Source organism: Homarus americanus, unplaced genomic scaffold, assembly GCF_018991925.1.
Source record: "Homarus americanus isolate GMGI-L3 unplaced genomic scaffold, GMGI_Hamer_2.0 scaffold1024, whole genome shotgun sequence".
NCBI classification, from domain to species: Eukaryota; Metazoa; Arthropoda; class Malacostraca; order Decapoda; family Nephropidae; genus Homarus; species Homarus americanus.
Window position 1 is genome coordinate 2,906,847 of NW_024715228.1, and position 27,579 is coordinate 2,934,425.

At 48.6% G+C, this 27,579-nt stretch overlaps 1 protein-coding gene across 1 annotated transcript; it reads right to left on the minus strand.

The window, feature by feature from the left end:
• Positions 1-13,440: 13,440 nt before the first annotated feature.
• Positions 13,441-22,375, minus strand: LOC121855923 (neuropeptide SIFamide receptor-like). The gene is made up of 7 exons (XM_042351125.1): positions 21,171-22,375; positions 19,772-19,884; positions 19,344-19,443; positions 19,077-19,245; positions 18,231-18,344; positions 15,593-15,748; positions 13,441-14,810 (listed from the first exon to the last, which is right to left on the minus strand). Exons 1-7 carry the CDS (start codon positions 21,671-21,673, stop codon positions 14,259-14,261), a joined length of 1,707 nt encoding a protein of 568 aa, XP_042207059.1. The 5' UTR covers positions 21,674-22,375; the 3' UTR covers positions 13,441-14,258.
• Positions 22,376-27,579: the final 5,204 nt, after the last annotated feature.

Sequence of the window (27,579 nt, forward strand, 5' to 3'; positions counted from 1 at the left end):
TGCCCGGTAGAGGAGGGAGGTGGTGGAGAGTCGTGTCTCCCATCTTGACGTTGTCCCTTCTTACCGCCCATCTTAGTAGCTTGAACTGCGCTGTTTAGTATATAATGTTGCGCCTCATCAGCCAGACCACATATATATGACATAAACAGCGAAATAACGCATAGAGTCCACTGTTCTGTCCGTGAGTGCGTGCGTGTGTGTGTGTGTGGTGTGTGTGTGTGTGTGTGTGTGTGTGTCCGAGACAGCAGATGCCGGTGGCTAGAGCCGCGGAGGCAGAACGTTAGTGTCTCCCCGGATGTCCACGAGGTGGTGCACGCCTGCATGCTCCGTGGGTAAAAAACAGGCCAATGCTCAACTCTCAGCTCTAGACACACTAATACACTGACACTAACACCGCCACCGTCACTAAATGCACTGTGCAGCACACCATTGCACGTCGCGGCGAAACACAACGCAACACAACACAACACACTAGTCGACGCCGCCATATCGCCGCAGTCGTAACGGTCGCAGCATTGTTCACAACACTTGTAAGTCCGCAGTTCCTACCACTGCGCCATGAAGGTTCCAAGTGTTCCCTGAAGAAGGCAGTGATGGGGAAGCACCGGTAACACTGAAGTCCATTTATTAACGGACAGGAGAAATGCAAGTGGTGACTAGGTGCGTGACTTGCACCAACCCACAGAGTCAGACTGAGACTGCCTTGCCATATGGCAGCCCCCAGGGCAATGTTGCCACATAACACGTGCAGTGTTGCCACGTAATTACATATATAAATGCTACTCGGCACCGTAGCTTAGATACATAACCTACACAAAGGAGTGTAAGTTACAAGACTAGCGAGGTCATCCTAAAAGTATATCTTGTGCTTGTGAGACCTCACGTGGATTACGCAGTTCAGTTCTGGTCACCGTACTACAGAATGGATATACTGCACAATCCCTATAAAGCATTCATAGGAGGAAGACAAGAATAATCCCAGGCATTAGGAACCTTCAGTACAAAGAGACAGATTAAAGCATCTGAATTTGGACTTCCTATTTCACCCTTGTGCCTTACCTTACCTTACCACCCTGCAACAAATGCTGCTGCACCGTATACACGGGGCTTAAGGACCTCACTGAAGGGTCACGACTCTCGGTTGCCACTGTCTAGTGCTGACTTCACTGACCGAAACATTGTTCATCAATGTTCTTCACTGATTCCACACCACACCACGCCACCACTAGTGTTGGCTGGAGGGGGACACATCCACTAGTGTTGGCTGGGAGGTGAGGGAGGAACACATCCACTAGTGTTGGCTGAAGGTGGGGTGGAGGGGTGTGGAGGCGGGTGTAATGTTATAAAGTTCACAGATAAGATAGAGGCACTGCCATCACCTTATCCTCCGAGACATGTTACTCTACAACTTGGTTTACGTGAGGCTGTGCAGCCCTCCTGTCGTTTTGTATGGGACACCTGGACTCTTCACTTTATCGGTGTTGTGAGAATTACTGAGTCGCAGTGCGTAATATTTATCGTAGGAAGTAAAATAGTGTACGATATGCAGCCGCGACAGATAAAAGATAAGGAAGCTGTGACTCGCAACCAGATGGTGCCAAACTTGTACTGATGTTAACAGTTAGTGGCTACTATGTGCTGTTAACGGATAGTGGCTACTGTTAACGGATAGTGGCTGCTGTCAACAGTTAGTGGCTACTGTCAACAGTTCGTGGCCGCTGTCTGCTGTCAACAGTTAGTGGCTACTGTCAACAGTTACGGGTGTCAACTAGTACAGTAGGTTTCTTGCTTATACTGCACAGTATGGTGGTCTTCTCCACCACACTGCACACTGTTACAGTATGGTGGTTCACTCCACCATACCATGACCTATATGATAGTCTACCATGGTAGACTACCATATATGGTTATGGTATAGTGGACTACCACTATTAAGTGATTTATTTATCATATTTATAAGTTGAAGTAATAAAAATAACTATTTGTCAGGAGGCAGAAGACCCAGCGTTCATCTCTATAGGACCTGGAGAGTTGAGCACGTTGTTGGCCCCACTGACAGTCACAACCAGCAGTTGTTGGCCCCACTGACGGTCACAACCAGCAGTTGTTGGCCCCACTGACAGTCACAACCAGCAGTTGTTGGCCCCACTGACAGTCACAACCAGCAGTTGTTGGCCCCACTGACAGTCACAACCGCAGTTGTGGCCCCACTGACGGTCGCAACCAGCAGTTGTTGGCCCCACTGACAGTCACAACCAGCAGTTGTTGGCCCCACTGACAGTCACCAGCAGTTGTTCCCCACTGACAGCCACAAACCTGCTGCCCCACTGACGGTCACAACCAGCAGTTGTTGGCCCCACTGACAGTCACAACCAGCAGTTGTTGGCCCCACTGACAGTCACAACCAGCAGTTGTTGGCCCCACTGACAGTCACAACCAGCAGTTGTTGGCCCCACTGACGGTCACAACCAGCAGTTGTTGGCCCCACTGACAGTCACAACCAGCGGTTGTTGGCCCCACTGACAGTCACAAACAGCAGTTGTTGGCCCCACTGACAGTCACAACCATCAGTTGTTGGCCCCACTGAGAGTCACAACCAGCAGTTGTTGGCACCACTGACAGTCACAACCAGCAGTTGTTGGCCCCACTGACAGGCCAAACCAGCAGTTGTTGGCCCCACTGACAGCCACAACCACAGTTGTTGGCCCCACTGACGGCCACAACCAGCAGTTGTTGCACCACTGGCAGTCACAACCAGCAGTTGTTGGCCCCACTGACAGTCACAACCAGCAGATGTTGGCCCCACTGACGGCCACAACCAGCAGTTGTTGGCACCACTGACAGTCACAACCAGCAGTTGTTGGCCCCACTGACAGTCACAACCAGCAGTTGTTGGCCCCACTGACGGTCACAACCAGCAGTTGTCTCCCACTGACGGCCAAAACCACAGTTGTTGGCACCACTGAAGTCACAACCAGCAGTTGTTGGCACCACTGGCAGTCACAACCAGCAGTTGTTGGCACCACTGACGGCCACAACCAGCAGTTGTTGGCCCCACTGACAGTCACAACCAGCAGTTGTTGGCACCACTGACGGCCACAACCAGCAGTTGTTCCCCACTGACGGTCACAACCAGCAGTTGTTGGCACCACTGACAGTCACAACCAGCAGTTGTTGGCACCACTGACAGTCACAACCAGCAGTTGTTGGCCCCACTGACGGTCACAACCAGCAGTTGTTGGCCCCACTGACAGTCACAACCAGCAGTTGTTGGCACCACTGACGGTCACAACCAGCAGTTGTTGGCCCCACTGACAGTCACAACCAGCAGTTGTTGGCCCCACTGACGGCCACAACCAGCAGTTGTTGGCACCACTGGCAGTCACAACCAGCAGTTGTTGGCCCCACTGACAACAACCAGCAGTTGTTGGCCCCACTGACAGTCTCAACCAGCAGTTGTCGGCCTCACTGACGGCCACAACCAGCAGTTGTTTGCCCCATTGACGGCCACAACCAGCAGTTGTTGGCCCCACTGACGGCCACAACCAGCAGTTGTTGTCCCCATTGACGGTCACAACCAGCAGCTGTTGGCCCCACTGACGGCCACAACCAGCAGCTGTTGGCCCCACTGACGGCCACAACCAGCAGTTGTTGGCCCCACTGACGGCCACAACCAGCAGTTGTTGGCCCCACTGACAGTCGCAACCAGCAGTTGTTGTTCCACTGACGGCCACAACCAGCAGTTGTCGGCCCCACTGACGGCCACAACCAGGCTGTTGGGTCTCACCTGACGGCCACAACCAGCAGTTATTGTCCCCACTGACGGTCACAACCAGCAGCTGTTGGCCCCACTGACGGCCACAACCAGCAGCTGTTGGCCCCACTGACAGCCACAACCAGCAGCTGTTGGCTCCACTGACGGCCACAACCAGCAGTTGTTGGCCCCACTGACGGCCACAATAGCAGTTGTTGGCCCCACTGACGGTCACAACCAGCAGTTGTTGGCCCCACTGACGGTCACAACCAGCAGTTGTTGGCCCCACTGACGGTCACAACCAGCAGTTGTTGGCACCACTGACGGCCACAACCAGCACTGGTAACGATGGCGAGGACAATAAATGTATAATTAGAAGGAGCAACTGTATGTGTTATGTGTGTCCTGTGTGTGTGTTGTGTGTCCTGTATGTGTTACTTGTGTCCTGTATGTGTTATGTGTGTCTTGTATGTGAGTTATGTGTCCTGTATTTGTCCCGGCAATCAATGTACTCGTCGATGATAAACGTGCTGCTTTAATCATCACGTCATTAGGTGGAGGATGGTGCCTTAATCACCACGTCACCAGGTGAAGGATGGTGCCTTAATCACCACGTCATCAGGTGAAGGATGGTGCCTTAATCACCACGTCACCAAGTGAAGGATGGTGCCTTAATCACCACGTCACCAGGTGAAGGATGGTGCCTTAATCACCACGTCATCAGGTGAAGGATGGTGCCTTAATCACCACGTCATCAGGTGAAGGATGGTGCCTTAATCACCACGTCACCAGGTGAAGGATGGTGCCTTAATCACCACGTCATCAGGTGAAGGATGGTGCCTTAATCACCACGTCACCAGGTGAAGGATGGTGCCTTAATCACCACGTCACCAGGTGAAGGATGGTGCCTTAATCACCACGTCACCAAGTGAAGGATGGTGCCTTAATCACCACGTCACCAGGTGAAGATGGTGCCCGATCACCACGTCACTATGTGAAGGATGGTGCCCAATCACCACGTCATCAGGTGAAGGATGGTGCCTTAATCACCACGTCAATAAGTGGGTGATGGTGCGCCTAATCACCACGTCACTATGTGAAGGATGGGTGCCTGATCACCACGTCACCAGGTGAAGGATGGTGCCTTAATCACCACGTCACCAAGTGAAGGATGGTGCCTTAATCACCACGTCACCATGTGAAGGATGGTGCCTTGATCACCACGTCACCAAGTGAAGGATGGTGCCTTGATCACCACGTCACCATGTGAAGGATGGTGCCTTGATCACCACGTCACCAAGAGAAGGATGGTGCCTTGATCACCACGTCACTGCGAAGGATGGTGCCTTGATCAACACGTCACTAAGTGAAGGATGGTGCCTTAATCACCACGCGTCAAATAAGGAAAGATGGTGCCCTTGATCACCAGCGTCACTATGAAGATGGTGCCTAATCACCACGTCAACAGAAGGATGGTGCCGAATCACCACGTCACTAGGTGAAGGATGGTGCCTTAATCACCACGTCACCAGTGAAGGATGGTGCCTTAATCAACACGTCAACATGGGGAAGGATGGTGCCTTGATCACCACGTCAAGGAAGGATGGTGCCTTAATCACCACGTCACCATGTGAAGGGGATGGTGCCTTAATCACCACGCTACCATGTGTGAAGGATGGTGCCTAATCACTACGTCACCAGGTGAAGGATGGTGCTCAATCACCACGTCACCAAGTGAAGGATGGTGCCTTAACTACCACGTCACTGAGCGTAGCGATGGTGCCTTGATCACCACGTCACTATGCAGCGATGGTGCCTAATCACCACGTCACCATGTGAAGGATGGTGCCTTAATCACCACGTCACCATGTGAAGCGATGGTGCCTTAATCACCACGTGTCACGCGAAGGATGCAGTTTTAACTACCACGTCACCAAGCGTGAAGGATGGCGCTCTTAATCACCACGTCAGCCATGCAGAAGGATGGTGCCTTTAATCACTTACGTCGATGTGCAGGATGGTGCCTTAATCACCACGTCACCAGGTGAAGGATGGTGCCTTAATCACCACGTCATCAGGTGAAGGATGGTGCCTTAATCACCACGTCACCATGTGAAGGATGGTGCGCAATACCATGCACCATGTGAAGGATGGTGCCTTAATCACCACGTCACCAAGTGAAGGATGGTGCCTTAATCACCACGTCACCATGTGAAGGATGGTGCCTTGATCACCACGTCACCAAGTGAAGGATGGTGCCTTAATCACCACGTCACCATGTGAAGGATGGTGCCTTGATCACCACGTCACCAAGTGAAGGATGGTGCCTTGATCACCACGTCACCAAGTGAAGGATGGTGCCTTGATCACCACGTCACCAAGTGAAGGATGGTGCCTTGATCACCACGTCACCAAGTGAAGGATGGTGCCTTGATCACCAGGTGCATCACAACATCACAGCTGCCAGACCATGTTAATAAAAAAGGGTAAAAAATTCAATGTTGTAACACATGCAGTAATTGTTATTGTTTATTACGACGTGAAGAGTGAACACCAAGAGTTATACAGTGACAAGCAAAACTTACTATTAAGAGTAATTAATAATAAAGCTCTTCCTTACAAAAATAAATAGTGGTATATATACTGTATTAGGATTAATATAGTGAATACCTTCTCTTGGGTAAGTGCTGGATAGGAGTGACCAGGTAGAGGGAACTATAGTGACACAATATAGGAGTGACCAGGTAGAGGGAACTATAGTGACACAATATAGGAGTGACCAGGTAGAGGGAACTATAGTGACACAATATAGGAGTGACCAGGTAGAGGGAACTATAGTGACACAATATAGGAGTGACCAGGTCGAGGGAACTATAGTGACACAATATAGGAATGACCAAGTAGAGGGAACTATAGTGAAACAGTATAGGAGTGACCAGGTCGAGGGAACTATAGTGACACAATATAGGAGTGTCCAAGTAGAGGGAACTATAGCGACACAGTATAGGAGTGACCAGGTAGAGGGAACTATAGTGATGCAATATAGGAATGACCAGGGGAGAGGGAACTATAGTGACACAATATAGGAATGACCATAGAGGGAACTATAGTGACACAATATAGAGACCAGGTAGAGGAACTATAGTGACACAATATAGGAGTGACCAGGTAGAGGAACTATAGTGACAACAATATAAGAGTGACCAGGTAGAGGGAACTATAGTGACACAATATAAGAGTGACCAGGAGAGGGAACTATAGTGACACAGTATAGAGTGACCAGGTAGAGGGAACTATAGTGACACACAAGATAGGGAGGACAAGGTAGAGGGAACTATAGTGACACACAAGATAGGAGTGACCAGGTAGAGGGAACTATAGTGACACAATATAGAGTGACCAGGTAGAGGGAACTATAGTGACACAATATACGAGTGACTAAGAGGGAACTATAGTGACCCAATATAAGAGTGACCAGGGAGAGGGAACTATAGTGACACAATATAGGAGTGACCAGGTAGAGGGAACTATAGTGATGCAATATAGGAATGACCAAGTAGAGGGAACTATAGTGACACAGTATGAGTGACCAGGTAGAGGGAACTATAGTGACACGGTATAGAGTGACCAGGTCGAGGGAACTATAGTGACACAGTATAGAGTGACCAGGTAGAGGGAACTATAGTGACACAATATAGGAGTGACCAGGTAGAGGGAACTATAGTGACACAATATAGGAGTGACCAGGTCGAGGGAACTATAGTGACACAATATAGGAGTGACCAGGTAGAGGGAACTATAGTGACAGTATAGGGAGTGACCAGGTAGAGGGAACTATAGTGACACAATATAGGGTGACCAGGTAGAGGGAACTAGTGACAATATAAAGTGACCAGGTAGAGGAACAATAGTGACAATATAGGAGGACAAGGTAGAGGGAACTATAGTGACACAATATGGTGACCAAGTAGAGGGAACTATAGTGCACAATATAGGAGGACCAGGTAGAGGGAACTATAGTGACACAATATAGGAGTGACCAGGTAGAGGGAACTATAGTGACAATAAGAGTGACCAGTAGAGGGGTATAGTGACACAATATAGGAGTGACAAGGTAGAGGGAACTATAGTGACACACAAGATAGAGTGACCAAGTAGAGGGAACTATAGTGACACAATAGGAGTGACCAAGTAGAGGAACTATAGTGACACAGTATAGGGAGTGACCAGGTAGAGGGAACTATAGTGACAACATAGGGTGACCAGGTAGAGGGAACTATAGTGACACAATATAGGAGTGACCAGGTAGAGGAACTAGATAATACAAATATAAGAGTGACCAGGTAGAAGGAACTATAGGTGACACACAATATAGGGGTGATGAGGTAGAGGGAACTATAGTGACACAATATAGGAGTGACCAGGTAGAGGGAACTATATGACACAATATAGGAGTGACCATGTAGAGGAACTATAGTGACACAATATAGGCGTGACCAGGTAGAAGGAACTATAGTGACACAAAATATAGGAGTGACCAGGTAGAGGGAACTATAGTGACACATAATATAGGAGTGACCAGGTAGAAGGAACTATAGTGACACAAAATACAGGAGACCAGGTAGAGGAACTATAGTGACACATAATACAGGAGGACTAGGTAAGAGGAACTATAGTGACAAAATAGATGACCAGTAGAGGGAACTATAGTGACACAATATAGAAGTGACCAGGTAGAGGGAACTATAGCGACACACAATATAGAAATGACCAGGTAGAGGGAACTATAGTGACACATAATATAGGAGTGACCAGGTAGAAGGAACTATAGTGACACAAAATATAGGAGTGACCAGGTAGAGGGAACTATAGTGACACAATATAGAAGTGACCAGGTAGAGGGAACTATAGCGACACACAATATAGAAATGACCAGGTAGAGGGAACTATAGTGACACATAATATAGGAGTGACCAGGTAGAAGGAACTATAGTGACACAAAATATAGGAGGACCAGGTAGAGGGAACTAGTGACACAATATAGAAGTGACCAGTAGAGGGAACTATAGCGACACACAATATAGAAAATGACCAGGTAGAGTACACATAATATAGAGTGACCAGGTAGAAGGAACTATAGTGACACAAAATATAGGAGTGACCAGGTAGAGGGAACTATAGTGACACATAACACTATACATTCATCTCAACAAGCCAAACTTTATGACTACCAGCAGAATGTTACAACAAAATTATATTATCATTATGTATTAACTATACCATTACACCTTACATGGTTACCAGACAATTTTAGTCATAGTCTTAATCTAACACATTAAAAATATCATTATCAAGTAACTACCCCGACCGTTTTAGTATACATGTAACTTTTATTTTTATACTGCTACGCATTTTATGGTGGGTAGTGGAGGCTGACTCAGTGTTAATTCTTCATCTCTTTGTATTATTGTACAAAGGTTCTTCATCTTTTTCTAAATTCAAATTATTAACCTTTTTTTTATAATGTAGAAAACGGTTTAAAATTACGTTATAACTGATGACAAATATTATCACTCTTTCCTTTTCACTTGATCCTTGTTATTTTTATTTTATGATTTATTATTCTACAACAGAGTTTAAATCGATATTCTAACTTGAGAAATGTCTAGTGAACAGGTGGCCAACACTGACTCACTCGCCACCATCAACAACATAAATGAGACATCCAGCCGCTTTTAACTGTCTCTCCCAGTCTTTCTTCAACTGGCAATATTCCTCAAAAGTGACATCCCGTGAGAAACACATTGATAACACAGCTGTTTTAAAGGTGAAAAAGAAACGATCAGCCTCAACTAACTTCAGTATAAATGATCACTTTCTCTACCGTCCATTTTCACCCAGAGTGACACCAGTTACAAGCTCAGACTCAACAGCTTATAGTGATAGTGTTACGGTGTTCACTTATGACCTGTCTCTTACACACATGACCTGTCTCTTACACACACACACACACACAGACACACATGGCCTGTCTCTTACACACACACATACACATGATCTGTCTCTTATATACACACACACACACACACATGACCTGTCTCTTACACACACACATACACACACATGACCTGTCTCTTTCACACACACATGACCTGTCTCTTCACACACATACACACATGACCTGTCTTTCACACACACATGACCTGTCTCTACACACACACATACACACACATGACCGGTCTTTCACACACACATGACCTGTCTCTACACACACACATACACACACACATGACCTGTCTCTTTCACACACACATGACCTGTCTCTTACACACACACACATACACACACATGACCTGTCTCTTTCACACACACATGACCTGTCTCTTACACACACACACACACACACACTACATCCTTGACCACCGAAGGGTCAAGACGTACCTGGCGCTGCTCTGGCAGCAGCCATGTCAACTGTTATGTTGGCCCATACCAACTCCCTCCCCTGAACCCTCCTCCCCCACCGGAATATCAACAAGTTCTCGCCAGAAGTTACTATTTCATTTAGGAAAGGAATGGAACCAGTGTTGAATAGTGGTGAACAGTGCTTAAGTCAGTGAAAACAACTCGGGTGTAACAGCTGAGTCTTACCCAAGCTAACCTTACACAGTGAGGTCCCAGGTACCCAGTGATAACTGCCCGTGAGACTCAACAACACCAGCTATGTGTTAATCCATCCACGATAGGGAGGCCTGGGACCTCACTCACTCACTTGAGTGAGTGAGGTCCCAGACACCAGACCACGTGGTGTCCCCATGATGCTACGACACCACGTAGTGAATGAGTTGCTACAGCATCATGTGATGCCCCGCATAACACCATCTGTGAGGGAATTACTACACCACATCAGGCCCCTCATACACCATCCGTGAGGGAATTACTACACCATGTGATGCCCCTCATAACACCATCTGTGAGGGAATTTTACACCACATCAGGCCCCTCATACACCATCTGTGAGGGAATTTCTACATCATCAGGCCCCTCATAACACCATCTGTGAGGGAATTACTGCACCATATCAGGCCCTCATACACCATCTGTGAGGGAATATTACTACTAGGCCCCATAACACCATCTGTGAGGGAATTACTACACCACGTCAAGCCCCTCATAACACCACCTGTGAGGGAACTACTACTCCACGTGATGCCCCTCATAACGCCATCTGTGAGGGAGTTACTACACTACGTGTCTGCTGTTCAATACCTCAGTGCACAAGATCTACGTGACCGCCCACTGTAAACATTAATCTGTATGTTCACTGTATATTCCTTTAACTTTCTGCTATGAAGGCTTTTGTTAAACCACCAATGTCAATGTATGTAATAAGTCATTTATGTCCAATGTATATTTTCAGCCTTCAGCTTCAGAACTTTTTCAGAACTATTTCAATAAACCGTTAATTATTATTATCATTATTTTATGACCTATCTCTCTCACACATGACCTGTCTCTCTCACGCACATGACCTGTCTCTCTCACACATGACCTGTCTCTCTCACACATGACCTGTCTCTCTCACACACATGATCTGTCTCTCTCACACACATGACCTGTCTCTCTCACACACACATGACCTGTCTCTCTCACGCACATGATCTGTCTCTCTCACGCACATGACCTGTCTCTCTCACACACTGATCTGTCTCTCTCACGCACATGATCTGTCTCTCTCACGCACATGACCTGTCTCTCTCACACATGACCGTCTCTCTCTCACACACATGACCTGTCTCTCTCACACACATGACCTGTCTCTCTCACACACATGACCTGTCTCTCTCACACACATGACCTGTCTCTCTCACGCACATGACCTGTCTCTCTCTCACGCACATGATCTGTCTCTCACGCACATGACCTGTCTCTCTCACGCACATGATCTGTCTCTCTCACGCATGACCTGTCTCTCTCACGCACATGACCTGTCTCTCTCACACACATGACCTGTCTCTCACGCACATGACCTGCTCTCACACACATGACCTGTCTCTCACACACATGATCTGTCTCTCACACACATGACCTGTCTCTCACACACATGACCTGTCTCTCTCACACACATGATCTGTCTCTCTCACGCACATGACCTGTCTCTACACACATGATCTGTCTCTCTCACACACATGACCTGTCTCTCTCACACACATGACCTGTCTCTCTCACACACATGACCTGTCTCTCTCACACACATGACCTGTCTCTCTCACGCACATGACCTGTCTCTCTCACGCACATGATCTGTCTCTCACGCACATGACCTGTCTCTCTCACACACATGACCTGTCTCTCACACACATGATCTGTCTCTTCACACACATGATCTGTCTCTCTCACACACATGACCTGTCTCTCTCACACACATGATCTGTCTCTCTCACACACATGATCTGTCTCTCTCACACACATGACCTGTCTCTCACACACATGACCTGTCTCTCTCTCACACACATGACCTGTCTCTCTCACACACATGATCTGTCTCTCACACACATGATCTGTCTCTCTCACACACATGATCTGTCTCTCTCACACACATGATCTGTCTCTCTCACACACATGATCTGTCTCTCTCCACACACATGACCTGTCTCTACACACATGATCTGTCTCTCTCACACACATGACCTGTCTCTCTCCACACACATGACCTGTCTCTCTCACACACACATGACCTGTCTCTCTCACACACACATGACCTGTCTCTCTCACACACATGACCTGTCTCTCACACACATGACCTGTTCTCTCACACACATGACCTGTCTCACACACACATGACCTGTCTCTCTCACACACACATGACCTGTCTCACACACATGATCTGTCTCTCTCACACACATGACCTGTCTCTCCACACACACATGACCTGTCTCTCTCACACACATGACCTGTCTCTCTCACACACATGACCTGTCTCTCTCACACACATGACCTGTCTCTCTCACACACATGATCTGTCTCTCTCACACACATGATCTGTCTCTCTCACACACATGATCTGTCTCTACACATGACCTGTCTCTCTCACACACATGACCTGCCTCTCACACACATGACCTGTCTCTCCACACACATGACCTGTTCTCTCACACACATGACCTGTCTCTCTCACACACATGACCTGTCTCCTCACACACATGACCTGTCTCTCACACACATGACCTGTCTCTCTCACACACATGACCTGTCTCTCTCACGCACATGATCTGTCTCTCTCACGCACATGACCTGTCTCTCTCACGCACATGACCTGTCTCTCTCACACACATGACCTGTCTCTCACACACATGACCTGTCTCTCTCACACACATGACCTGTCTCACACACACATGACCTGTCTCTCACACACACATGACCTGCCTCTCACACACATGACCTGTCTCTCTCACACACATGACCTGTCTCTCTCACACACATGACCTGTCTCTCTCACACACATGACCTGTCTCTCTCACACACATGACCTGTCTCTCACACACACATGACCTGTCTCTCACACACACATGACCTGTCTCTCACACACACATGACCTGTCTCTCACACACACATGACCTGTCTCTCTCACACACATGACCTGTCTCTCTCACACACATGACCTGTCTCTCTCACACACATGACCTGTCTCTCTCACACACATGACCTGTCTCTCTCACACACATGACCTGTCTCTCTCACACACATGACCTGTCTCTCACACACACATCACATTAGACTTTTTCAGTTCAACTCAACAGAATTTTTTGCACAGATTAATTTCTCATTTTATTTATATTTTTTCGCGACCAAACAATTCAGGAGGAGAGAGTAATGAGAGAGCTACTTGCCGTCTGTCCGTTTGTAAAAAAATTGTCAGCTTCATTAGGCTAGTTTAGTTAGTTTAGGTTACTTTAGGTTAGGTTAGGTTAGGTTAGGTGAAATCTTCTAAAAACTAGATTAAATATTTTGGTGTTAGGGAAAGATCGACAACATATAGACACACCTGATGTACTGCTCAACACACCTGATGTACTGCTCAACACACCTGATGTACTGCTCAACACACCTGCTGTCCTGCTCAACACACCTGCTGTCCCGCTCAACACACCTGCTGTCCCGCTCAACACACCTGCTGTCCCGCTCAACACACCTGCTGTCCTGCTCAACATACCTGCTGTACTGCTCAACACACCTGCTGTACTGCATGACTTACTGTAGGTGCTGTGCGTGATAGTTAATAACACATATACGTCTTACAATAACACCAAGAGTTGTAAACAGAGAGTCCCGCGAGGCTGGATCACGACTAGTGAGGGAACAATGACCTGACCTCCAGGAATGACCAGACAGACAACGTCATAGTTTTCTGACTGATGACAAAAGAACCAGAGAGAGACAAAGTTGTAGTAATGGTCAGTAAAGGCGTCCCGAGTAACAGGAGATTCATCAAAGAGTCGCTTTAGTCTTAGTCTACGGCGTCGAGTTTGCCGTTGGTGAAGGTGTGGATGCTGTCTGCATAGCTGTTGCTGTACTCATCCACTTCCACCACCTCAATGCCTCCCAATATTGGTTGTGGTGGACGCATCTCCTCCAAGCTGGCGTCCTTGGTAAAGTTATCTGCGAGGTGGAGAGCAGGACTGAGGCCGTTGGCCAGAGTGCGTGGCCGCCCTGTGTGGTACCTGGTGCGGGTGTTAGCTCGTCCCTCTAGTGTGTACACGTTGGCGGAGCTGTTCTTGTGATGATTGATGGGGTCGACGGTGCCAGCTTCGGGTCGGATGGTGGAGCGGTATGACGGATAGTAAGACCTACGCGTGGTGGAGTACGAGTAGGAGTCATAGCGGAGAGTAGCACAGCACGAGCGACTCTTGACGATGGCCAGGAACCCATTACGGTACTTTTTGTTGAAGAAAGCGTAGAGAATAGGGTTGATGCAGGAGTTGGATGACCCCAGCCACTGTGCCATAGGGGTGACGATGGCCAGAACTGCTCCCTCGGTCTCACCAAGCTCATCACCAAGCTGAAATAACGCCAATGATCTATTTCATGATGACAATGAGAATTACATGTTTATGTTACTCTTTCTCTAGCGTACAGTACAGTATATAGTTGTGTTCTATGTACAGACTTGCACGAACATCAAGTATTTGAAAAGGTGTAAAAATCTGCCAAACTTCGATGAGCACCTCTTCGTTATGTGAACCACAGGACTAGGGTTGTATTTGTTGTTGTTGACCCGATCACAACCTTGAAGTTAGTACGAAGATAAACAATGCCTTCTACTGATACACGAGCTGTAGAACTGTATAAAACAAAACAAAGGTTACCTGAACTACATTCTTTAAACAGACTGACCCGTTGTAACTTGTCCCAGCCAGGTCCCGCTGTGAGCTGCACCAACACTCGTGTAGAGATGTAGAGGATCCCAAGGAAGGGGCAGTCCTTACCCTCCTCCTCCCTCACTCTCTCCACCACAGATGATCCTTGCTTCACCCTCCTCCTCCCTCACTCTCTCCACCACATATGATCCTTGCTTCACCATCCTCCTCCCTCTCTCTCTCCACCACACATGATCCTTGCCTCAACCTCCTCCTCCCTCACTCTCTCCACCACTCCTCAAAAAGTAAGTCTGACTCACATATGCATTAACTACAGTGTATTATTATCATTGTGAATATATATCCTTGTGAAATATAATATAAGTTTGTATTATATAAATCTACAGGAAAATGTGTAGTTTGAGAATTAGTTGAACATAACTATATCAGACTTAATGGTGTACTGTAGATGTAGTGAAGTTACCTTGATCCTGGTGAAGATAACGTAGAGAGGCAGCCAAGACAACATGAAGATAATCACCACCACCACCAGCATCTTCACGACCTTCACCTTACTGCGTTGTTGCATCTCGTGAACGGCGGCGTCTCTGCTGTCTCCTGGGATGTGTCTACTGGCAACCTGTAGGAATAAAGAAGGTTGTAGTTCCTCCGTCAGTAGTGTTGTAGCTCCTCCGTCAGTAGTGTTGTAGCTCCTCCGTCAGTAGTGCAGTAGCTCCTCCGTCAGTAGTGCAGTAGCTCCTCCGTCAGTAGTGTTGTAGCTCCTCCGTCAGTAGTGCTGTAGCTCCTCCGTCAGTAGTGCTGTAGCTCCTCCGTCAGTAGTGTTGTAGCTCCTCCGTCAGTAGTGCTGTAGCTCCTCCGTCAGTAGTGCAGTAGCTCCTCCGTCAGTAGTGCTGTAGCTCCTCCGTCAGTAGTGCTGTAGCTCCTCCGTCAGTAGTGCTGTAGCTCCTCCGTCAGTAGTGCTGTAGCTCCTCCGTGAGTAGTGTTGTAGCTCCTCCGTGAGTAGTGTTGTAGCTCCTCCGTCAGTAGTGCTGTAGCTCCTCCGTCAGTAGTGCTGTAGCTCCCTCCGTCAGTAGGTGTGCGTAGCTCCTCCGTCAGTAGTGCTGTAGCCCGTCAGTAGTGTTGTAGCTCCTCCGTCGCGTAGTGCTGTGCTGTAGCTCCTCCGTCAGTAGTGTTGTAGCTCCTCCGTCAGTAGTGCTGTAGCTCCTCCGTCAGTAGTGCTGTAGCTCCTCCGTCAGTAGTGTTGTAGCTCCTCCGTGAGTAGTGTTGTAGCTCCTCCGTGAGTAGTGTTGTAGCTCCTCCGTGAGTAGTGCTGTAGCTCCTCCGTCAGTAGTGCTGTAGCTCCTCCGTCAGTAGTGTTGTAGCTCCTCCGTCACAACAATTAAATTTGATTGAAAATTCCAGCTTATTATTACACACACACTACGAGAGCCATGTATCACTTACCCTGATCCATGTATCACTACCTGACTCCGTGTATCACTTACCCTGATCCATGTATCACTACCTCACTCCATGTATCACTTACCCTGATCCATGTATCACTACCTGACTCCGTGTATCACTTACCCTGATCCATGTATCACTACCTCACTCCATGTATCCCTTACCCTGATCCATGTATCACTACCTGACTCCGTGTATCACTTACCCTGATCCATGTATCACTACCTCACTCCATGTATCCCTTACCCTGATCCACATATCACTACCTCACTTCATGTGTCACTTACCCTGATCCACATATCACTACCTCACTTCATGTATCCCTTACCCTGATCCACATATCACTACCTCACTTCATGTATCCCTTACCCTGATCCACATATCACTACCTCACTTCATGTATCACTTACCCTGATCCACATATCACTACCTCACTCCATGTATCATTTACCCTGATCCATGTATCACTACCTCACTCCATGTATCATTTACCCTGATCCACATATCACTACCTCACTCCATGTATCACTTACCCTGATCCATGTATCACTACCTCACTTCATGTGTCACTTACCCTGATCCATGTATCACTACCTCACTTCATGTATCACTTACCCTGATCCATGTATCACTACTTACCCATGTATCATTTACCCCTGATCCACATATCACTACCTCACTCATGCATCACTTACCCCTGATCCATGTATCATCACTACTCCTCACCCATGTATCACTTACCCTGATCCATGCATCACTAATACTCCCACTCCATGTACTTACCCCTGATCCACATATCACTACTCCTCAATTCATGTATCACTTACCCTGATCCATGTATCACTACCTCACTTCATGTATCACTTACCCTGATCCACATATCACTACCTCACTCCATGTATCACTTACCCTGATCCATGTATCACTACCTCACTCCATGTATCCCTTACCCTGATCCACATATCACTACCTCACTCCATGTATCACTTACCCTGATCCATGTATCACTACCTGACTCCATGTATCACTTACCCTGATCCATGTATCACTACCTGACTCCATGTATCACTTACCCTGATCCATGTATCACTACCTCACTTCATGTATCACTTACCCTGATCCATGTATCACTACCTCACTTCATGTATCACTTACCCTGATCCATGTATCACTACCTGACTCCATGTATCACTTCACTCTGGGATCCACATATCACTACCTCACCCACATGTATCACTCTACTCCCTGATCCATGTATCACTACTCAATTCCATGCATCCCTTACTCCCTGATCCATGTATCACTACTCCCACTCCCATGTATCCCTTACCCTGATCCATGTATCACTACCTCACCCATGTATCCTTTACCCCTGATCCATATGTATCACTACTCACCCATGTATCACTTACCCTGATCCATGTATCACTACCTCACTTCATGTATCACTTACCCTGATCCATGTATCACTACCTCACTTCATGTATCACTTACCCTGATCCATGTATCACTACCTGACTCCATGTATCACTTACCCTGATCCATGTATCACTACCTCACTTCATGTATCACTTACCCTGATCCATGTATCACTACCTGACTCCATGTATCCCTTACCCTGATCCATGTATCACTACCTGACTCCATGTATCACTTACCCTGATCCATATCATTACGTAGAAGAAGATGATAAGCAGTAGGGGAAGCAGGTAGCAGAAGAGCAGGTGGGCGATGAGGAAGTAGAAACGTTCTGCTTGTCTGCTGGGCCACATCTAGGGGAGTTAAGAGTACGTTATATCGAGCGTCCTTTAGAAGAGAAACCTCCATTTAACAAACTATATAACGATAAAAGTACGTTATATCGAGGGTCTGTTAGAAATGAAACCTACATTTAACGAACTATATAAAGATAAAAGTCCGTTATATCGAGGGTCTGTTAGAAATGAAACCTCCATTTAACGAAATATATAACGATAAAAGTACGTTATATCGAGGGTCTGTTAGAAATGAAACCTCCATTTAACGAACTATATAAAGATAAAAGTCCGTTATATCGAGGGTCTGTTAGAAATGAAACCTACATTTAACGAACTATATAAAGATAAAAGTCCGTTATATCGAAGGTTCACTGGTGTGTGGCGTCACCTGAAGATTAGACCCCCATGATAATTTCACCTGTAGTAATAACGAACAATAACACCTGTAGTAATAGTGAACAATAACACCTGTAGTAATAGTGAACAATAACACCTGTAGTAATAGTGAACAATAACACCTGTAGTAATAGTGAACAATAACACCTGTAGTAATAGTGAACAATAACACCTGTAGTAATAGTGAACAATAACACCTGTAGTAATAGTGAACAATAACACCTGTAGTAATAGTGAACAATAACACCTGTAGTAATAGTGAACAATAACACCTGTAGTAATAGTGAACAATAACACCTGTAGTAATAGTGAACAATAACACCTGTAGTAATAGTGAACAATAAGACTTACCTCAACACAAACTATGAGGTCAGGAGCTTGCTTGTAGAACACCTGTGTCTCGAAGTAGATGGAGTAAGGTATAGCCGAGGCGACGGCCATTATCCAGATGATGACAATAAGGGCCCTGGCTCGTTCTGTTGTGATCTGGAGCTTAAGAGGAAACCAGATGGCCAAGAACCTGTAGGGTAACCATAGGTGGTGTCAGTAACGCTTTGTGACCCTGTTACTGCTGGTGTGTGTGTGTGTGTGTGTGACAGTATACCTTAGTGACCTTACCTGTCGAGGGAGACGGCCACCAGGGAGTTAACAGACGCAGATACGGACACAGCCTGGACGTACGCTACCAACTTGCACATTATCCATCCTAACATCCACGCTGGAGGAGGGAGAGATACCTGTACTTATTATCCTACACCTGTTGAGCCTGTGATGACACCTGTACTTATCACCCTACACCTGTGATGACACCTGTACTTATCATCCTACACCTGTGATGACACCTGTACTTATCATCCTACACCTGTTGAGCCTGTGATGACACCTGTACTTATCATCCTACACCTGTTGAGCCTGTGATGACACCTGTACTTATCATCCTACACCTGTTGAATCAATGATGGTGGTGATAATATGAGTTATTATGATAAATAATGATGGGGGAAGTGATGATGATGATGATGATGATGGGGGAAGTAGATACTCACGGTAGTATATGCTGGAGAGTAGTGTGGCTGGTAGACAGAACACTATGACCAACACATCGGCCATTGCCAGGTTCACGATGAAATAGTTGGTGGGTGTGCGCATGCGCGGGGTCCTGCGCCGGTATAAGGTAAATATTGTATTAGGTTAAGTTAGGTTAAGTCAGGTTAGGGTTGTTGGGTTATGTTAGATTAAGGTAGGTTTGGTTAGGTTAGCTTATGTTAGGTTAGGTTAGGTTAGGTTAGCTTATGTTACGTTAAGTTAGGTTAAGTTAGGTAAGGTTAATCTTAACGTCTAATAAACTAGCGGGGAGGGGGGGAGGTGATAATGTCCAGGCCATCAAAATAAAATTACACCTGACCAGAACTTGACATCAAAGAGTAATTATTGGCAACAGTCACCTCGAGACGGAGTTGAACCAAGCAAGTGTAGGTGAATGATCGAAGGTGAACAACCCTAACCTAACCTAAGTTAATATAATATAACATAAGCTAACATTATATGAACACATTTATGGCGTCGTCTAATAGTATCACTACACCAAGAACAATTTAGGTTAATGTTAGGTTAGATAAGAATAGGTAATTGTAGGTTAGGTTTTATATTGCGAGTAACTGCTTGATAGTCTATGGAAAGTCAGAAGTCACCTTGTGTTACGTGAGTACTCTCTCGATATATATATATATATATATATATATATATATATATATATATATATATATATATATATATATATATATATATATATATATATATATATATATATAAAAGAAACTATAAGATCATTAGTTTAACCTTTCATTAACACTAATTACTAAGATATTCATTTACATGTTAGTATTCAATAAAGCTAATTGTTAATTGCTTTACTCAAGGTTGTTCCTGATATTAGTTCTGGCTTGTCATTATTATGACGTGAGGAGTGAAGGTCGTCGACCACTGCGTGTGTGTGTGTGTGTGTGTGTTCCTCTTCCTTGCCATGCACAGTGTATGAGGAAGGTGTCAGTGATCTGGGTCTTTGATGTTGTTATAGCGAGCAAAACTTAATAAGTGAGAACGTCATGTTGTAGAGCCGACTACCCACAGGTAAGGCAATTAGAGCCGACCAGCTACAGGTAAGACAATTAGAGCCTCTTGTAACATCAGATTTACCTGCTCTTAATTATCAATATTTTCTGGTTACCTGAGTCAATAAGTGGTTAGCGACACTAATAATGTGACCTTGTGGGTGACTCGTGTTGATAGAGCTGTGATTATAACTTAACGTCACCTAACTCAAATCTAACTTAACCTAACTCAATCTGACTTGACCTAACTTAATGTAACTTAACCTATGTAACTTAATCTAATTCAACTTAACCTAGTAGAATCTTAAACACACACACACACACAAGACTTTACCTGAAGACAACAGCGATGACGAAGCAGTTGCCGATAAGTCCCAGGATGAAGACGACAACATAACTAAGACAGAGCAGAAGACCCGTGTTGAAGGAGTGCCGGTACAGAAGGTCGTCCAGAGACAAGTCGTAATCGCTGTAATTGGAAGCCAGCGAGGCGTTAAGGTTGTCTTGGTAGTCGAGGTCCTGGTCTCCGGTTGTGGTGATGTTGGTGGTCTGGTTGAGGAGGAGGAGGGTGGTGGTAGCCGCGGCGTGGTGTGGTGTCTCAGAGTTAAAGGTTGACAGGTGAGTTACCGTGGCAACCTTCTCGTTGACGGACACTAACAAGGTACTGCTGTTGCTGTTGGAGGTGTCCCTCACGTTTCTCGTCTCTCCGTGGGATGGATCCGTCCAGCTCATTGACTCGGGTGTCCCGTAGAGGGTCGCCGAGACCTCGCTGCTGGACAACACACTGACTGGGGTGCCGAGGCTGTGTACAGCCACACCTCCAGGCGTCGCCGTCATCACGTTGTCCTACACCACCTAACTCTTCCCCTCCGTGTGGTGAGCCAGAGAAGGCACACCTCTCTGTCACCTTCCTGTAACACCCTTATGTGACACCTTCCTGTAACACCCTTATCTAACACTTTCCTGTGGCACCTTCCTTTGTGACACTTTCCTGTAACATCCTTACGTGACACTCTCCTGTGTGACACCTTTCAGCAGACGTTTGTGACTGCGTGTTGCAGGAAGACACTTACATTGTTCAGTAAACACAAAACTTGTCAACAACAGTTCTGGAAATTTGTGAATCGATGTAAAATAAGTTAGTGGCGAGGAGGAGGTGGCGGGGCGACTGACTTAACTTTCGTATTTAGGAGAAAATTCTTAATTTTTTAAAATATAAATTTCAGTGTTGTTTCCGCGGAAGTTTCTCAGCAATACTATTTTTCCTACAGTTTACTGGTAAATTGTCTGCTATAATACTTACTGAGTGACAAACTTGGAACACTGGAACCCGTGTATAGTACAGTGAGGCAAAGTGAGTCACTAAACCACCTCTGTCGTGTTGGTCAAGGTGATGCTGCAGTTATCTCCTACAGCGGCCAGGTTGTGGCTATGGGTGTAGGGTAGTAGGTGGCCCTCAACACTCAGCAGATGGTGGTAGGTGGCCCCCAACACAGCAGATGGTGGTAGGTGGCCCTCAACACTCAGCAGATGGTGGTAGGTGGCCCCCAACACAGCAGATGGTGGTAGGTGGCCCCCAACACAGCAGATGGTGGTAGGTGGCCCTCAACACTAAGCAGATGGTGGTAGGTGGTGGCAAGTGGCCCTTAACACTCAGTACCTACAAGAAAGAACAAACCATTACCTCCTTGGCGCTAAAAAATATTAGAGGGGTGAGTGAGAGGGGTGAGTGAGAGGGGTGAGTGTGAGGGGCGAGTGTGGGGGGTGAGTGTGAGGGGTGAGTGTTGAGGGGTGAGTGTGAGGGGTGAGGGGAGGGGTGAGGTGAGGGGTGAGTGTGGGAGGGGTGAGGGGAGGGGTGGGAGGAGAGGGGTGAGAGAGGGGGTGAGTGAGAGGGGTGAGGGAGAGGTGAGCGTGAGGGGTGAGTGTGAGGGGTGAGTGTGAGGGGTGCGTGTGGAGGGAGGGGTGAGGGGTGAGGAGGTGAGTGTGAGGGGTGAGGGGGAGGGGTGAGGGGAGGGGTGTGTGAGGGGTGTGTGAGGTGGAGTGTGAGGGGCGAGTGTGAGGGGTGTGGAGGGCGAGGTGAGGGTGGAGTGAGGGGTGAGTGTGGGAGGGGCGGAGAGGGGTGTGGAGGGGTGAGGTGAGGGCGAGTGAGGGGTGTGAGGGTGAGGTGAGGGGCGAGTGTGAGGGGTGCGTGGAGGGGCGAGGGAGGGTGAGTGCGAGGGGTGAGGTGAGGGCGAGTGTGGGGGTGCGGTGAGGGGTGAGTGTGAGGGCGAGGGAGGGTGCGGGGAGGGTGAGGTGAGGGGTGGGGAGGAGGGTGAGTGTGACGCGAGAGTGTGAGGGGTGAGTGTGAGGGCGAGTGTGGGGGGGTGAGTGAGAGGGTGAGTGTGAGGGGCGAGTGTGAGGGAAAGGCTTTATATGGCACCTCACCCCTCGTTAACTGTCTTGATTCATTATAACACGAGAAGTAACCTCAATATTTCACCACAACACTCAGGGTAGTGACCAGGTATGTGTCTCTAGCATAACGTGAGAGTCTAACCTAACCTAACCTAACCTAACCTAAACTAACCGAATGAACCTAACCTAACCGAACCTAACCTATCCCAAATGTAACACAATGATAAGCATAACTACGTCAACGATGATAATAGTGTTAATTTGTACATAAACTTGTCTACAAAATTAACTGCTGAAATGTCATGGTCAGCCAACCCCTGTAGGCCACACCTAAAGCTGGCCCAACACGCTGTAGTGCTCGGTAAGTTAACATGTATTACCAGGTTAGGTTAGGTTAGCTTAAGGTAGATTAGGTTAGGTTAGGTTAGGTTAGGTTAGCTTAAGGTAGGTTAGGTTAGGTTAGGTATTATAATCACTGTTGCCAAAGAGCTTAGGGGAGGCTAAGCTTGGATCCACCAATCATCATCTTGAGTGACTTTCCTTCAGCCAATGAGAGGCGAGGTAGTCTACCTTAGCAAACACACGGTACCACGCCTCCCTCACACAGTACAGTACCCATGCCTACCATGCCTCCCCCACACGGTACAGTACCACGCCTACCACGCTCCCCACACGGTACACATTACGCCTCCCACACGGTACAGTACCACGCCTACCACGCCCGCAGGCAGTACAGTACCCACGCCTATAACGCCCCACACGGTACAGTACCATGCCTACACGCATCCCCACACGATACAGTACCACGCCCCACACGGTACAGTACCACGCTCTACGGTACAGTACCACACGTCCCCACACGGTGTACCACGCTTCCCCACACGGTACAGTACCACACCACGCCTCCCCACACGGTACAGTACCACGCCTCCCCACACGGTACAGTACCCACGCCTCCACACGGCACAGTACCCACACCTACCACGCCCCCCACACGGTACAGTACCACGCCCCCACACGGTACAGTACCACGCCTTCCCATGGCACAGTACCACACTTACCACGCCCCACACTCGGCACAGTACCACGCCTACCACGCCTCCCCACGGCACAACACCCACGCCCACCAGGCGTCCCCACACGGCACAGTGCCACGCCCCCCCACACGGTACAGTACCCACACCTCACCACGCCCCCCACACGGTACAGTAACACGCCTACCACGCCCCACACGGTACAGTACCACGCCTCCCCACACGGTACTGCACCTATCAAACACCACGCCTCCCCTACACGGTACATTACCACGCCTACCACGCCTCCACACACGTACAGTACCACGCCTTCGACGCCTCCCACACACGGTACAGTACCACGCCTACCACGCCTCCCCACACACGGCAGCACCACGCCTACCACGCCTCCCCACACGGTACAGCACACGCCTACCACGCCCACAGAACAGTACCCACACTCCACGCCCCCACACGGTACAGCACCACGCCTACCACGCCCCCACACACGGCACAGCACCACGCCTACCACGCCTCCCACACGGTACAGTACCACACCTACCACGCCCCACACACGGTACAGCACCACACCTACCACGCCTCCCACACACGGGCCAGTCCCACACCTACCACGCCTCCCACACACGGTACAGTACCACGCCTACCACGCCTCCCACACACGGTACAGTCCCACGCCTGCCTACCTGCCTGCTTACCATGAACCACCTGCTGTTGAGTACATGTTATCGACCTGACCAGAGTACGTCAACGGCTGTCACATGATGATCAATAAAATAAGAGGCCATTGCTGGGACTATTTTGGCGAGGTAAAATAAACGTAAAAAAACGTGGGTGAGTAAAATACGTGTGGGGTGAGGTAAAAATACGTGGGGTGAGGTAAAAATACGTGTGGGGTGAGGTAAAAATACGTGGGTGAGGTAAATATAAGTGTGAGGTAAAATAAGTGTGGGGTGAGGTAAATATAAGTGTGGGGTGAGGTAAATATAAGTGGGGTGAGGTAAATATAAGTGTGGGGGGTGAGGTAAATATAAGTGTGGGGTGAGGTAAATATAAGTGTGGGGTGAGGTAAATATAAGTGTGGGGTGAGGTAAAAATACGTGTTTGGCGAGATATGACTGGAAAAGAGCTCTCACTTCACTAACAATTGTCTTTATTGTTTATGATAAAAAGTATTGAGTATACATTGTATGAGAGGACGGACAGACAGACAGACAGACAAAGAGCTAGAGATAGTGACAAAAGGGCGGGAATATTTAGCCAATGAGACAACAGGGCGGGAATATTTAACCAATGAGACAACAGGGCGGGAATATTTAACCAATGAGACAACAGGGCGGGAATATTAATGAGACAACAGGGCGGGAATATTTAGCGGCTGCCCCCAACAACAACAACACAAGAAAATCATTGGTGTGACCCTGTCTTAGAGAAGAAGCCTGGAAACAATTACTGTTGCGCCTAAGTACCTCTTTTCAACAAACTCATGGTGGGGAGTGACTCCACGGTGGGGGAGTGACTCACAGTGGGGAGTGATCACAGTGGGGTGGTGGGAGTGGGGTGGGTGGTGAGATGAGGTGTGGGGAGGAGGCAAGTGTGGGGGAAGAGGAGGGGTGGTGTGGGAGGTGAGGTGAGGTGGAGGATGGTGGGAGGTAAGGGGTGGTGTGGGGGAGGTGGGGGGTGGTGAGATGAGTGTGGGGAGGTGAGGGAAGGTGTGGGGTGGGTGAAGTGGAGGGGAGGTGAGGGGTGGCCAGTAAAAAAGCAGAGAGGGAGATGGTTTCAATGGCAGCCTCTACACCTGAAGGATTGGTTGAGGGGAGATAGACGCCTCTTACAACAGGATATACTAAGGAGGGGTAAGGGGAGTGGGAGGGGGGAGAGTGAGGGGTGGGGAGGAGGGGTAGGGGAGGAGGGTAGGGGAGGGGTGGGGGGAGGAGGGGGGGGAGGAGGGGGAGGAGGGGGGGAGGGAGGGGTAGGGGAGGGGGGGGGGAGGAGGGGTAGGGGGAGGAGGGTAGGGGAGGAGGGTAGGAGAGGTAGGGGAGGAGGCAGGGAGCATAGGAGGAGGGTAGGGAGGAGGGGGAGCAAGGGGAGGAGGGTAGGGAGTAAGGAGGAGGGTAGGAGTAACGGGAGGATGTAGGGGAGCAAAGGGAGGAGGTAGGAGGAGGGGGGGAGAGGGTAGGGAGCATAGGAGGAGGGTAGGGGGACAGGAGGAGGGTAGGGGAGGAGGGCAGGGGAGCAAGGGAGTGAGGGCAGGAGAGCAATGGGAGTGATGGTAGGGGAGCAAAGGGAGGGAGGGCATGGGAGTAAGGGGAGGAGGGTAGGGATGGAGGGTAGGGAAGGGAGGGTAGGGGAGGAGGGTAGGGGAAGGGGGAGGGAGGAGTAAGGGGAGTGAGGGCAGGGAAGTGAGGTAGGGGAGTGAGGGTAGGGAAGTGAGGGCAGGGAAGGAGGGTAGGGGAGGCAAGTGAGGAAGTGAGGGTAGGGAGCAGAGGGAGAAGAGGGGAGTGAGGGGTAGGGAAGGAGGGCAGGGAAGTGGAGGGTAGGGGAGCAAGGAGTGAGGGTAGGGAAGGAGGGAGGAGGAGGAGGGCAGGGGGAGGGAGAGGAAGGAGGGAGGGAGGGAGGAGGGTAGGGAAGGAGGGTAGGGGAGAGAAGGGGAGGAGGGTAGGGGAAGTGAGGTAGGGGAGGAGGGCAGGGGAAGGAGGGGGAAGGAGGGGAGCAAGGGAGGAGGGAGGGGAAGTAGGGGGAGGAGGGAGGGAAGGAGGGTAGGGGAGTGAGGGTAGGGAAGGAGGGTGGGGGGGGAGTAAGGGAAGGGAGAGGGTAGGGAAGGAGGGTAGGGGGAGGAGGGTAGGGAAGGAGGGTAGGGGAAGTGAGGGGGGAGCAAGGGGAGAGGGAGGGTAGGGAAGTGAGGGAGAAAGGGGAGGAGGGAAGGGAAAGTGAGGGTAGGGGAGTGAAGGGAGTAGAGGGAGGGAGGAGGGTAGGGAAAGGAGGTAGGGGAGTAAGGAGTGAGGGTAGGGGAAGTGGGAGGGAGGGGAGTAAAGGAGGGAGGGGTAGGGGAGCAAAGGAGTGAGGGTAGGGGGAGTAAGGGGAATGAGGGGAGGGAGTAGGGGTAGGGGGAGAAAGGGAGGAGGGGTAGGGGAGTAAAGGAGTGAGGGTAGGGGGAGTGAAATGAGGGGGGAGTTAGGGTAGGGGAGTAAAGGAGTAGGGTAGGGGGAGTAAAGTGAGTGAGGGTAGGGGAGTAAGGGGAATGAGGGGAGGGGAGTAAGGTAGGGAGTAAAGGAGGAGGTAGGGGAGGCAATACGTGTAACCGAACGAAGTACATCA

Excerpts from the sequence above, each read along its gene's own strand:
- LOC121855923 (XM_042351125.1), bottom strand. The coding sequence starts at position 21,673 with ATGACGGCGACGCCTGGAGGTGTGGCTGTACACAGCCTCGGCACCCCA. Across the intron at positions 15,749-18,230 it reads ACGTAATGATATGGATCAGG|GTTGCCAGTAGACACATCCC; the intron begins GTAAGTGATACA and ends TTATTCCTACAG. Across the intron at positions 14,811-15,592 it reads TTATCTTCACCAGGATCAAG|CTTGGTGATGAGCTTGGTGA; the intron begins GTAACTTCACTA and ends GCGTTATTTCAG.